Source organism: Bufo gargarizans, unplaced genomic scaffold (assembly GCF_014858855.1).
Source record: "Bufo gargarizans isolate SCDJY-AF-19 unplaced genomic scaffold, ASM1485885v1 original_scaffold_2022_pilon, whole genome shotgun sequence".
In the NCBI taxonomy this organism is placed as follows: Eukaryota; Metazoa; Chordata; class Amphibia; order Anura; family Bufonidae; genus Bufo; species Bufo gargarizans.
In genome coordinates, this window is record NW_025334605.1 from 7,568 (window position 1) to 22,343 (window position 14,776).

Genomic DNA, 14,776 nt, shown 5'->3' on the forward strand with positions numbered 1-14,776 from the left:
CATGTACAGTTGAAGTATATAACAAGGTTACATCAAAAGAGGCAAGTAACACAGGGGAGGAGTTTGCCAAATCAACTTCTCCAAGAAGATTGTTGGAGTCTGATGTGTCTTGTATATATTGTATCACAGGGGTGACAGGGTGTGCCACCTCAAGATAATCACGTAGATCCCTGTCGATAGTCCCTGCCACCATAGCATCTGTTAAACAATTACGTATAATCCCTGCAATCTCAAATTTGGGGTCAGAAGCCAACACCTTATAGACCTCTTGGTTCCCCAATTGCCTCATTATTTCTTGGATATATTTGCTGGTGTCCATAATAACGACCGCGTCCCCCTTGTCGGCCGGCTTCAAGGTGAGGGTGGGGTCGGACCTGAGTGACTCAAGTGCATCTACCTCTATACTGGTCAAGTTGGGGTGTCTGAAGTCAAGGTGCCCCTGACAGGAGGACCCGAGTTCAGACACACCCCGCTTGACAGCACTAATATAAGCTTCAACTGCTGGTTTATTAATAACCAGTGAAAAGTCACATTTTTGGAATAAATTGAGCGACCCCAGCGTGAAATCACTAGTCTGTGGTCTCACAATCCTCTCCTTGTCACAATTCCAAACGGAGTTTAATACGGCGGAAAAATGAACGCAAGTTAGACTCAAGTTCAAACCAATTGATGTGTGAACTGGGACACATTGAAAACCCTTTAGACAAAACACTCACTTGTGAAGGAGTTAGTTCTTTGGAAGACATGTTGACCACAGTCACTTTTTTGTCGCCAAATGTCCCCTGTTTACTGCGGGTCGATTCCGGTTGCTGCGTAAAACTTGCCCATTCCTTAGATGTCTACGACCACCTCGAAGGAATGTGGAGTGTTGCGAGTGTTGTATCTGTGGAGTGTTGTCTAAAACAGTGTTTCCCAACCAGTGTGCCTCCAGATGTTGCAAAACTACAACTCCCAGCATGCCCGCACAGCCAAATGCTGTCCAGGCATTCTGGGAGTTGTAGTTTTGCAACAGCTGGAGGCACACTGGTTGGGAAACACTGGTCTAAAAAAGCTTTATCCTCAGGTGAAGGTGTCTGTACGTTTTCCTCCTTTTTCTGATATCTCTCTGCTGGGTGTTGCCATATCTCTGTTTGCCAGATGTATACATTGCCCTTCTTATAGTCCTCGGTGTCCCGGTGTCATTTCACTCGTTTATTTTCCTCAGATTCAGCCTGAAATTGCTTCAGCTGAACAGAGGAGTCCTCCATATATATGGCATATATTCGACCCCATCGCGGTCCCAAGTTTCTGAAGGTATTAAATTATCTCCAAAAATTTTTTTTTTTCCCATCAGGACAATCTCTAACAGCCGTACAAAGAAATCACGTATGGATGGCGGGTATTCACTAGTTTCTAAGACCATAGAGACTGCCTGAATGCCCTCCCTGTGGCCAATCGATGTGGATAAACTAACCACGTCGATAGTCACTAGGAGGCTGTCTCCAGGAACATGACCCAAATCATTAACAATTCTTAGAAAATGAGGAGTGTCCAGTAAAAACGACTTCGCGCTTTTTACAAGTGGCGTTAAGGCCTTCTCTAGTACCATGGCTAATGGACTTAAAATAGAGTCCACTGAGGACACAATTGGGCATCCTGGGGGGTCTGTAAGGGTCTTGTGTACCTTTGGTAGTATATATAGCACCAGGGTGATTGGTGACTGATTTATGAGATATCTACTTATATTTTGGTCAATTGTCCCAGCTGTCTCAAAATACTGGACCATAGTGGTCATCTTCTCTTTAATTCTAAAGACCGGGTCTCCATCAGGGAGTTAGTATGTTTGAGAATCAGACAGCGGTCTCATGACTTCACTTGTGTATGTCTCCTTATCCAAAATATATCAGAGAAAAATGGCGGCACTGGCACTGTGGATTTTTTTATCTATATATACACTCACCATATGCATATCTTCTTTGCTTGAAAAAGGCTCTAGTAGTGAGCCGAAACATTGCACCGCACGGGTGAATAAAGGAGTTATTTGTTCATGACCTACTGGAGTGCCGTTCATTTATTTTCTGGACTACATATATATATATATATATATATATATATATATATATTGCACAGTACCCCTTCTCCTGTCCTGTGTATGTATATATATATATATATATATATATATATATATATATATATATATATATATATATATACACACACACACACACACACACATACACCTAAAGAATTATTAGGAACACCTGTTCTATTTCTCATTAATGCCATTATCTAGTCAACCAATCACATGGCAGTTGCTTCAATGCATGTAGGGTTGTGGTCCTGGTCAAGACAATCTCCTGAACTCCAAACTGAATGTCAGAATGGGAAAGAAAGGTGGGCTACAACAGCAGAAGACCCCACCGGGTACCACTCATCTCCACTACAAATAGGAAAAAGAGGCTACAATTTGCACGAGCTCACCAAAATTGGACTGTTGAAGACTGGAAAAATGTTGCCTGGTCTGATGAGTCTCGATTTCTGTTGAGACATTCAAATGGTAGAGTCCGAATTTGGCGTAAACAGAATGAGAACATGTATCCATCATGCCTTGTTACCACTGTGCAGGCTGGTGGTGTAATGGTGTGGGGGATGTTTTCTGGGCACACTTTAGGCCCCTTAGTGCCAATTGGCCATCGTTTAAATGCCACAGGCTACCTGAGCCGTGTTTCTGACCATGTCCATCCCTTCATGACCACCATGTACCCATCCTCTGATGGCTACTTCCAGCAGGATAATGCACCATGTCACAAAGCTCGAATCATTTCAAATTGGTTTCTTGAACATGACAATGAGTTCACTGCACTAAAATGGCCCCCACAGTCACCAGATCTCAACCCAATAGAGCATCTTTGGGATGTGGTGGAACGGGAGCTTCGTGCCCTGGATGTGCATCCCTCAAATTTCCAACTGCAAGATGCTATCCTATCAATATGGGCCAACATTTCTAAAGATGCTATCAGCACCTTGTTGAATCAATGCCACGTAGAATTAAGGCAGTTCTGAAGGCAAAAGGGGGTCCAACACCGTATTAGTATGGTGTTCCTAATAATTCTTTAGGTGAATATATATATACACACACACACACACACACATTGCACAGTACCCCTTCTCTGGACGCTCGATGACAAATAAGACTGATGAGACTTGGTTTTATAGATGATTTATTAGAACTCTGGATATACAGCGGGAATCTCCTCCGTTCAGTTGTCAATAATTTCTCTTTCTGAAAACTTTTTTAATGACATCACAACTTTACACAAACATGAATCTACGGACACAATTCTCCGCTTCATCCAATTAAATTAGTTTCATAGAATCTGAAAAATGTTTGTCTTTTACATTAGATCTGTACAAAGAGGGGTGAAAGGCGTGTGGGGGAGGGGCGGGGGTCAGGCTGGGGCAGAGGTCAGGCCTTAGAAATCTGCTATAATACATAGGAAAGGAGGGGTGAGAATTTACACAGGTAGCCATAATATGAGGGAATCATATGAACCTGATGAATCGAGGAGGTGGAATGGGGGAAAGCTCTGCTGAAACATCAGTTATAGACACTGGAAAATTAACCATAAAGTTTTACAGAGCTTTATTTTTCATAGTAATCGACCACAAGGTGGCGCCGAGTCTCACAGGAGGACATGGTCTTTGTAGCTGCTTTGCTGAACATAATTTAGTACATTGTTTTAATGTCACCATTTCCCAAATGTCTTTGTATCATGTGACCTTTCTTGTCCAAGAGTGAGGGAGATGACATGGGTGTCATTGTACCTGTTTTATGGATGCCCTAAAATTGAGGTGTCACCCTGGGGGCCGTCTCTGTAAAGTTTTTTTTTTTGTTCATATAGTTTTATGTATAGTGTTTGTTACTTTACATTATTTTATATATGTTCTGGTATTATGCAGCAATATCCAGTGTGGCACAAGCTTTATGACGTCCTCTGCCAAGAAGCCAAGCTGGTTGGCACCACGTGTGAAACAGCACATGAGGCCAGTCAACTCTGCATTCATGGAACCACGAACAGACAAATCCCAGTGTCCCCTGTTCCAAAAAAATTATGATATTTTTTAGCTCAGTATGGAATGACCTTGTATACTTTACAGCAATGTAGAATGTCCCCGGACTGGCAGTCATATAAAGAACTCTCCAAACCAAGGAATTGGCAAAAATACATCAAAAACAGTCTATATGTCCATGTCAATGGGCCGGATGTCGCCCGTCTTGTGCTCTTTCACCCATAATTCCCTGTCTTTGGCAGGATCGACTTTCTGGAGCAGCTGGTCCACGGGTTCCACCGTCTGCAGGAATGGAGCAAACATGCCGGTTACCCAATAGTTTTGTATTCTTGGGGTCATGCACCGAGGAGATGTCTGGTACTTACACTTTGGTTGAACATGTCTGTTTCGTGCCGTAGTTGTGTGTACTGACAGAGGTGCTGACGGATCATCTCCACCCGCTCAACTTCCAGTCTCTCCAGTTCCTGCAGGACATAAAAACACACGAGATGTAACCATCCATGACCTGTCCAACTATCATTAGGGATATCTGAAATAAGGTTTCAAAATGCTAAACACATATCTCATGACTTCTCCCCCTGGGTCCACACACACAACACTCGCTGCCCTAGTGTCATCAGAAGGATCCGTAAAAGGGGTTGTCCAAGTTATATTTATTGATGACCTATCCTCAGGATAGGTCATCAATATCAGATCGGAGGGGGTCCGACACCCGGCACCCACTCCGATCAGCTGTTTGAAGATATTGATGACCTATCCTGAGGATAGGTCATCAATAAATATAACTTGGACAACCCCTTTAAGAAACCTATAAAAACATTTGAGAAATTGAAGAGGAGATATGATTGGCGGTTCTAAGACAGCTCCTCCCAGGAAGATATAAAATCTGTGCTCCCTCCAGAAGAATGATGGTAGCACATAAAAGACCTGAGGACAGTGGAAGGTTCCTGAAGCTGAGACTTGACACTTACCAAGGTGGTCGTCACCATCTCTTCAAACCACTTGGATTGTGCTTGGTTGTAGAGATCCACACATTTCATGAGGTCATCTCCTGGAGAAAGAGAATAGCGGAAATTCAGATGTTGAGGCACACTATGGAAAATCTCTAAACGAAGAGGAAGGTGGCCGCTGCTATTATATAGGCACTGTAAAGGTTCCCGTAAACATTAGTCTTATGTCCCCTGAGCCATGAACAGCGTGGCTCAACAGTCTAACCTGTGTGGGGAGCTTCTGACTCTCCTCTGACAGATGATGTGATGGGTGCAATGAATATTCTCGCCAGATACTTTTGTCTTCCCTGGAGTTCAGCCGTGTCCAGAAGTATCGGGCTGTGGCTTAATTTGCTCTCCCCATAGGATACACACTCGACTGAGCCAATGTATGGGAAAGCCGGGAGGGAGTCACGAGAGGTAGACAGCTACTGAATGTGTATGGCCAGCGTCATATGTAAGGTACTGTGATGGACACTAGTATGTGGACACTGTTATATAGGCCCTGTGATACAGACACCAGTATGTAGGTAGTTCCATGTGGACAGGTGTGGTGCTGTTTTTGGAAGAAAGCAGACGTGATTTTCTAATCCTGGACAACAGTGTTCCTAGAAGGAGATCATTACCAGCAGTGGCGCTGCACAGGGATCAAGTGAAGCACTGCCTTGTCCTGTGCCTCCTCCTCCTTGATTCGAGATGGGGTGGGTGGGGATGGGAGGAGTTTGTGTGCTGCCCTGTGGATTGTTTAGCGCTGCTTGTTTGGCACTGCCGGGAAGGCATGTTGTGCTGCACTGTGGTGTTTGGCACTGCCGGGAAGGCATGTTGTGCTGCACTGTGGTGTTTGGCACTGCCGGGAAGGCATGTTGTGCTGCACTGTGGTGTTTGGCACTGCCGGGAAGGTATGTTGTGCTGCACTGTGGTGTTTGGCACTGCCGGGAAGGCATGTTGTGCTGCACTGTGGTGTTTGGCACTGCCGGGAAGGCATGTTGTGCTGCACTGTGGTGTTTGGCACTGCCGGGGAGGCATGTTGTGCTGCACTGTGGTGTTTGGCACTGCCGGGAAGGCATGTTGTGCTGCACTGTGGTGTTTGGCACTGCCGGGAAGGCATGTTGTGCTGCACTGTGGTGTTTGGCACTGCCGGGAAGGTATGTTGTGCTGCACTGTGGTGTTTGGCACTGCCGGGGAGGCATGTTGTGCTGCACTGTGGTGTTTGGCACTGCCGGGGAGGCATGTTGTGCTGCACTGTGGTGTTTGGCACTGCCGGGAAGGCATGTTGTGCTGCACTGTGGTGTTTGGCACTGCCGGGAAGGCATGTTGTGCTGCACTGTGGTGTTTGGCACTGCCGGGAAGGCATGTTGTGCTGCACTGTGGTGTTTGGCACTGCCGGGAAGGCATGTTGTGCTGCACTGTGGTGTTTGGCACTGCCGGGAAGGCATGTTGTGCTGCACTGTGGCGTTTGGCACTGCCGGGGAGGTATGTTGTGCTGCACTGTGGGGTTTGGCACTGCCGGGACGGTATGTTGTGCTGCACTGTGGTGTTTGGCACTGCCGGGAAGGCATGTTGTGCTGCACTGTGGTGTTTGGCACTGCCGGGAAGGCATGTTGTGCTGCACTGTGGTGTTTGGCACTGCCGGGAAGGTATGTTGTGCTGCACTGTGGTGTTTGGCACTGCCGGGAAGGCATGTTGTGCTGCACTGTGGTGTTTGGCACTGCCGGGAAGGCATGTTGTGCTGCACTGTGGTGTTTGGCACTGCCGGGGAGGCATGTTGTGCTGCACTGTGGTGTTTGGCACTGCCGGGGAGGCATGTTGTGCTGCACTGTGGTGTTTGGCACTGCCGGGAAGGCATGTTGTGCTGCACTGTGGTGTTTGGCACTGCCGGGAAGGCATGTTGTGCTGCACTGTGGTGTTTGGCACTGCCGGGAAGGCATGTTGTGCTGCACTGTGGTGTTTGGCACTGCCGGGAAGGTATGTTGTGCTGCACTGTGGTGTTTGGCACTCCCGGGAAGGCATGTTGTGCTGCACTGTGGTGTTTGGCACTGCCGGGAAGGCATGTTGTGCTGCACTGTGGTGTTTGGCACTGCCGGGAAGGCATGTTGTGCTGCACTGTGGCGTTTGGCACTGCCGGGGAGGTATGTTGTGCTGCACTGTGGCGTTTGGCACTGCCGGGAAGGTATGTTGTGCTGCACTGTGGTGTTTGGCACTGCCGGGAAGGCATGTTGTGCTGCACTGTGGTGTTTGGCACTGCCGGGAAGGTATGTTGTGCTGCACTGTGGTGTTTGGCACTGCCGGGAAGGTATGTTGTACTGCACTGTGGTGTTTGGCACTGCCGGGAAGGTATGTTGTGCTGCACTGTGGTGTTTGGCACTGCCGGGAAGGAATGTTGTGCTGCACTGTGGTGTTTGGCACTGCCGAGGAGGTATGTTGTGCTGCACTGTGGTGTTTGGCACTGCCGGGGAGGTATGTTGTGCTGCACTGTGGTGTTTGGCACTGCCGGGAAGGCATGTTGTGCTGCACTGTGGTGTTTGGCACTGCCGGGAAGGTATGTTGTGCTGCACTGTGGTGTTTGGCACTGCCGGGAAGGCATGTTGTGCTGCACTGTGGTGTTTGGCACTGCCGAGGAGGTATGTTGTACTGCACTGTGGTGTTTGGCACTGCCGGGAAGGCATGTTGTGCTGCACTGTGGTGTTTGCTTGGTGCTGCTGGGGAGGTATGTTATGCGGCATTGTGGCACTTTTTGCTGCTGGTGGGGGGGGGGGGGGTTATGTTGTGCTTCCCTGTGATTTGTTTGGCACTGCTGTGGAGGTATGTTGTGCTGCACTCTGGTGTTTGGCACTGCTGGGGAGGTATGTTGTGCTGCACTCTGGTGTTTGGCACTGCCGGGGAGGTATGTTGTGCTGCACTCTGGTGTTTGGCACTGCCGGGGAGGTATTTTGTGCTGCACTCTGGTGTTTGGCACTGCTGGGGAGGTATGTTGTGCTGCACTCTGGTGTTTGGCACTGATGGGGAGGTATGTTGTGCTGCATTGTTGTTTTTGGCACTGATGGGGAGGTATTTTGTGCTGCACTCTGGTGTTTGGCACTGCTGGGGAGGTATTTTGTGCTGCACTCTGGTGTTTGGCACTGCCGGGGAGGTATGTTGTGCTGCTCTGTGGTGTTTGGCACTGCCGGGGAGGTATGTTGTGCTGCACTCTGGTGTTTGGCACTGCTGGGGAGGTATTTTGTGCTGCACTCTGGTGTTTGGAACTGCTGTGGAGGTATGTTGTGCTGCACTGTGGTGTTTGCTTGGAGCTGCTGGGGAGGTATGCTATGCGGCATTGTGGTACTTGGTGCTGCTGTGGAGGTAAGTTGTGCTGCACTTGATGATGGACGATTAGTGATTACTGATGGTGGATGATCATCTACGGTGTAACTAGAACTGACTGCGCCCCACAGCAACTTTTTGAATGGGGCCCCCACCCCTAGCAACCTCCTCCTCCCATGCCACCCTCACTCTTGCGGCCAGTCAAGATAGTTCTCATAGATCAGGCCCGGCAGTAGCTCCGTCAGTTTCCTACACGTATATTCAGTATGTCGTGTCACTGTATATACTGTCATTGTATAATACTGTTGAGTGGGACATAACAAAATCTTTTTGTCCTCCTGTGTGGGCCCCTTCTAAGTTTGGGCCCTATAGCAGCTGCTTCCACTATAGCTACGCCCCTGATGACCATTAATGATGACAGTGGATGTTGGATAATGATGACCATGGATGATGCCAGTGAGTTGTGACTGGTGACAGATGATGACTGATGATCCAGGAAGTTCCTCAGTAGAAGCTCTGGTGCGGACACGAAGCGAGGATGCGTTGCGTTCGCTGCTGCAGGAGATATCCTGAGATATCACGCTGTGGGCCACGTGCGGCAGAATCACAGAGAATTATATATTGAATTCATGTCAGGAGAGAAGAGATGATGTAGAAGGTGCGGGCGGTGACGTGGGGAGGACGATGTGGACAGGCACTTCCAGGGTCTATTAGACTGCCGAGACCTTATTTACCGGGGTACACAACAGAGGGGCCCCAATATGTGGGCAAGAGCTCGGCCGGGACTCTATCACTGCTGGGCGACAGGTGGTGACAGGGGGTGGTGAGGTCACAGCAGCACACGAGGCATGCCCCTCACCTGCTTGTGTCGACTTCCTCCGCGCTTTCTTAATGTCTTCTTCCGTCTTGTTGCTCAGTTTTATTTCCAGTTGCTGCGTTTTCACTTCCAGATCTTTCTGTCTCTCGGCCAAAGCTTTCCGAGCCTGAAAAGGAGGGGAACACAAAGCAGGAGGTTACAAGACTGCTGGGAGAAGAAAAGGGCGGGGCTTAAAGGGGAACTCTATCTTAATTACAGAATATCCTTATTACTGGGTTACCTGCTGACATCTGATCTATCCCCCTTATACTACAGGAACATCTATGCATCAATTACTGCTGACAACCTGCCTGTATATCCTGAGAGGTAGTCACAGCCCCGCCCCCTGCTGATGACATCACTGATATAATGACATGTGATCAGACATGAGATCACACACCTTATACTACAGGAACATCTATTACTGCTGACAACCTGCCTGTATATCCTGTCTGAGAGGTTGTCACAGCCCCGCCTCCTGCTGATGACATCACTGATATAATGACATGTGATCAGACATGAGATCCACACACCTTATACTACAGGAACATCTATTACTGCTGACAACCTGCCTGTATATCCTGTCTGAGAGGTTGTCACAGCCCCGCCCCCTGCTGATGACATCACTGATATAATGACATGTGATCAGACATGAGATCCACACTCCTTATACTACAGGAACATCTATTACTGCTGACAACCTGCCTGTATATCCTGTCTGAGAGGTTGTCACAGCCCCGCCTCCTGCTGATGACATCACTGATATAATGACATGTGATCAGACATGAGATCCACACACCTTATACTACAGGAACATCTATTACTGCTGACAACCTGCCTGTATATCCTGTCTGAGAGGTTGTCACAGCCCCGCCCCCTGCTGATGACATCACTGATATAATGACATGTGATCAGACATGAGATCCACACTCCTTATACTACAGGAACATCTATTACTGCTGACAACCTGCCTGTATGTCCTGTCTGAGAGGTAGTCACAGCCCCGCCCCCTGTGATTGAGGAGTCACCTTCTCTACAGAGGCGTATCGGCTGGCGAGCTGCTTCCGTAAGTCCGCTATGTGGTGGTCGAACTTCTTCATGTCCTTCTTGAAGTTTTCTCTGAAGTTCAGCAGGGGTTTCTCCACTTCACTCTGTAGCTATGAGGAGATGATGGGAGTTGGTGACCAGCAGATACATTCACGTCAGTCCTGATGTCCTAGACTGGACGACCCTGGAGTGAGGGCCTGGTACCCAGCTGAGTCACCACATACCTCACGCCTCACCACGTACAATGTAGAAATTGCACAGTATTTTCTTACCTTCGAGGAAAATTTGAGATGAACTTCGGCCTCGTCTGCGAGACTTTTCTTGACTTGGGCCCAAGATTCCCCCAGGGTCCTGGCGAACACAAAATCGTATTACATGACTTTATACTGTATTACCTCTTACAGTAAATTATAGCATTGAGCTCATTATACATATTATATCACACTATATTACGGTATATTTTATTATATTACATGATATTACGTTATATTACACTATAATTACATTTATGTTACATTTTATATTATTTTACTCATATTGCTACGTTTGCTTTACAAGAGAAATCAGAGCTAAGAATGCAGCAGCTCTGGATGTAACTAGAGTAAAAGGCAAGGTGTAACCCATGGGAGGGAGTTCAGCTGAGGTCCATGGTGAGCGTGCTTCTCCTAATAATGTGGAGCAGGTCCCTTTAAGAAACCGTGTAATCCACTGTAACCCCCGAGTGTCGTTACCTGCAGGATTAGTAATCGCCACTGGATTTATCGCTCAGGTGAAGGCGGCTGGTGCCGTTCTGGGAGGCATCTCCAGACACGGCAGATTTCTGAATATGGATGAGGCCTGCTGGCTCTAAATCTGCCCCATTAATAATATATTAGGGTTTGGAGGTGCCCAATCTATGGACCTCAATAAATTCAGCCCTGTGCAAAAATCGAGGAGGAGAGAGAACACCCCAAGGACGCAGGAGACGTGCGCCGTAACTAGGATGCACATCCCGGTAATATGGTTAACCCCCACTCCATGTCCGGCTGTACCACAAGTGTCGAACTGGATGAGAACTGTACATAGGGCAGATATCAGAGCGCCAGGCACCAGGGACATCGTCAGAGCGCCAGGGACATCGTCAGAGCGCCAGGCACCAGGGACATCATCAGAGCGCCAGGGACATCGTCAGAGCGCCAGGGACATCGTCAGAGCGCCAGGCACATCGTCAGAGCGCCAGGCACATCGTCAGAGCGCCAGGCACCAGGGACATCATCAGAGCGCCAGGGACATCGTCAGAGCGCCAGGCACCAGGGACATCGTCAGAGCGCCAGGCACCAGGGACATCGTCAGAGCGCCAGGCACCAGGGACATCATCAGAGCGCCAGGGACATCGTCAGAGCGCCAGGCACCAGGGACATCGTCAGAGCGCCAGGCACCAGGGACATCGTCAGAGCGCCAGGCAACAGGGACATCGTCAGAGCGCCAGGCACCAGGGATATTATCAGCCCCCCCCCCCCCCGACATCAGGGATATTATCAGCCCCCCGCCCCCCCCCCCCCCCGACATCAGGGATATCATCAGCCCCCCCCCCCCCGACATCAGGGATATTGTCATCGTCAGAGCGCCAGGCACCAGGGACACCCATCAGAGCGCCAGGGACACCCATCAGAGCGCCAGGCACCAGGGACACCCATCAGAGCGCCAGACACCAGGGATATTATCATAGTCAGAGCGCCAGGCACCAGGGACACCCATCAGAGCGCCAGGCACCAGGGATACCCATCAGAGCGCCAGACACCAGGGATATTATCAGCCCCCCCCCCCCCGACATCAGGGATATTATCATCCCCCCTCCCCCCCCCCCCCCCGACATCAGGGATATGCCCCCCCCCCCGACATCAGGGATATTATCAGCCCCCCCCCGACATCAGGGATATTATCAGCCCCCGACATCAGGGACATCATCAGAGCCTCAGACACCAGGGTTATTATCAGACAACTAGGATATTATCAGATCACTGGAAACCAGTGATGTTATTAGACCTCTACACACCAGGGACATTACAAGGCCACTAGACACCAGGGATATTATCAGACCAATAGACATTAGGTATATTAAGTACTACAGCACTAACTGATGCAATTACTAGTTACTAGTACCCTGTATCACCTGTGATATTAAATACCACTAGACACCAGGGATCTGATTAGATGACAAGACATATATTAAGCCCCTATATATCAGGCCCCCGGGAATATTACTAGATCACTAAACCACCAGGGATATTACACTTATAAACACTAGGGAGAGAATTCAACCCAAGATCATTATTATTATAAAGTCCCTCAACATCAGGGATAATGTTCATTAACGGTATATGGATTTATTATTATCACCAGCGATACCACTAGACACAAGGGATATTATATTATTCAGCCACTAAACTAACAGAAATTATAATGACTGAATACCAGGGAATTGTTAAACCACTAGAAATTAGGGATACCTCTATATCTCAAGACATCGGTATATTAGACCACTATACCACTGGAGATTAGATAAAAGCACTTGACACCAGGGATATTACTAAACCTCTACACTACCAAACTGTATAAGACCATATCACACCGAGTCCTATACCACCAGTCACTGGACACCAGGGATATTACTTAACCCTAAACCACCGGACTGTTCATAAAACCACTGGACGTTGATCTCTGCACCACCAGGGATAGGTACAGAGTTCTTTTTTTGTCCATTCACTGCTCCAGTATGAAAGACTGAAATCTTCCGTACTGGAGCTGTATAGATTTAGAAAATGAATAATAATAATTATAATATGGAGAAAACCCATCTCAGATATTTCCAAAACTATAGTGTGCCATACCCCCATGAAATGTGCCTGGTGCTACTGTTATTATATAGTGTGCCATACCCCCATGAAATATACCTGGTGCTATTATATAGTGTGTCATATCTCCATGAATTGTGCCTGGTGCTGTATAGGGTGTCATATCCCCATGAACTGTGCCTGGCGCTGTATAGCGTGTCATATCCCCATGAACTGTACCTGGTGCTGTATAGTGTGTCATATCCCCATGAACTGTGCCTGGCGCTGTATAGTGTGTCATATCCCCATGAACTGTGCCTGGCGCTATATAGTGTGTCATATCCCCATGAACTGTGCCTGGCACTGTATAGCGTGTCATATCCCCATGATCTGTGCCTGGTGCTGCATAGTGTGTCATATCCCCATGAACTGTGCCCGGTGCTGTATAGGGTGTCATATCCCCATGAACTGTGCCTGGTGCTGTATAGTGTGTCATATCCCCATGATCTGTGCCTGGTGCTGTATAGCGTGTCATACGCCCATGATCTGTGCCTGGTGCTGTATAGCGTGTCATACCCCCATGATCTGTGCCTGGTGCTGTATAGTGTGTCATATCCCCATGAGCTGTGCCTGGTGCTGTATAGTGTGTCATATCTCCATGAACTGTGCCTTGTGCTGTATAGTGTGTCATATCTCCATGAACTGTGCCTGGTGCTGTATAGTGTGTCATATCCCCATGAACTGTGCCTGGTGCTGTATAGTGTGTCATATCCCCATGATCTGTGCCTGGTGCTGTATAGCGTGTCATACGCCCATGATCTGTGCCTGGTGCTGTATAGTGTGTCATATCCCCATGAACTGTGCCTGGTGTTATTATATAGTGTGTCATATCCCCATGAGCTGTGCCTGGTGCTGTATAGTGTGTCATATCTCCATGGACTGTGCCTTGTGCTGTATAGTGTGTCATATCTCCATGAACTGTGCCTTGTGCTGTATAGTGTGTCATATCTCCATGAACTGTGCCTTGTGCTGTATAGTGTGTCATATCTCCATGAACTGTGCCTGGTGCTGTATAGTGTGTCATATCCCCATGAACTGTGCCTGGTGCTGTATAGTGTGTCATATCCCCATGATCTGTGCCTGGTGCTGTATAGCGTGTCATACGCCCATGATCTGTGCCTGGTGCTGTATAGCGTGTCATATCCCCATGAGCTGTGCCTGGTGCTGTATAGTGTGTCATATCTCCATGGACTGTGCCTTGTGCTGTATAGTGTGTCATATCTCCATGAACTGTGCCTGGTGCTGTATAGTGTGTCATATCTCCATGAACTGTGCCTGGTGCTGTATAGTGTGTCATATCCCCATGAACTGTGCCTGGTGCTGTATAGTGTGTCATATCCCCATGAACTGTGCCTGGTGCTGTATAGCGTGTCATATCCCCATGAACTGTGCCTGGTGCTGTATAGCGTGTCATATCCCCATGAACTGTGCCTGGTGCTGTATAGCGTGTCATACCCCCATGAACTGTGCCTGGTGCTGTATAGTGTCTCATATCCCCATGAACTGTGCCGGGTGCTGTATAGTGTCTCATATCCCCATGAACTGTGCCTGGTGCTGTATAGTGTCTCATATCCCCATGAACTGTGCCTGGTGCTGTATAGTGTCTCATATCCCCATGAACTGTGCCCGGTGCTGTATAGCGTGTCATATCCCCATGGACT

General features: G+C 48.3%; 1 protein-coding gene across 1 annotated transcript in view; it reads right to left on the reverse strand.

Moving 5' to 3' along the window:
• Positions 1 to 3,187: 3,187 nt before the first annotated feature.
• The window catches only part of LOC122923867 (growth arrest-specific protein 7), a 30,163-nt gene continuing 18,574 nt past the window's right edge, over positions 3,188 to 14,776 (reverse strand). Inside the window, exons 4-9 of the mRNA XM_044274707.1 lie at positions 10,515 to 10,593; positions 10,224 to 10,352; positions 9,199 to 9,322; positions 5,022 to 5,101; positions 4,416 to 4,514; positions 3,188 to 4,332 (exon numbers count right to left, since the gene is read on the reverse strand). Coding sequence (XP_044130642.1) covers positions 4,219 to 4,332; positions 4,416 to 4,514; positions 5,022 to 5,101; positions 9,199 to 9,322; positions 10,224 to 10,352; positions 10,515 to 10,593 — 625 coding nt within the window. The 3' untranslated portion in view covers positions 3,188 to 4,218. The remainder of the gene's footprint in view (positions 4,333 to 4,415; positions 4,515 to 5,021; positions 5,102 to 9,198; positions 9,323 to 10,223; positions 10,353 to 10,514; positions 10,594 to 14,776) is intronic.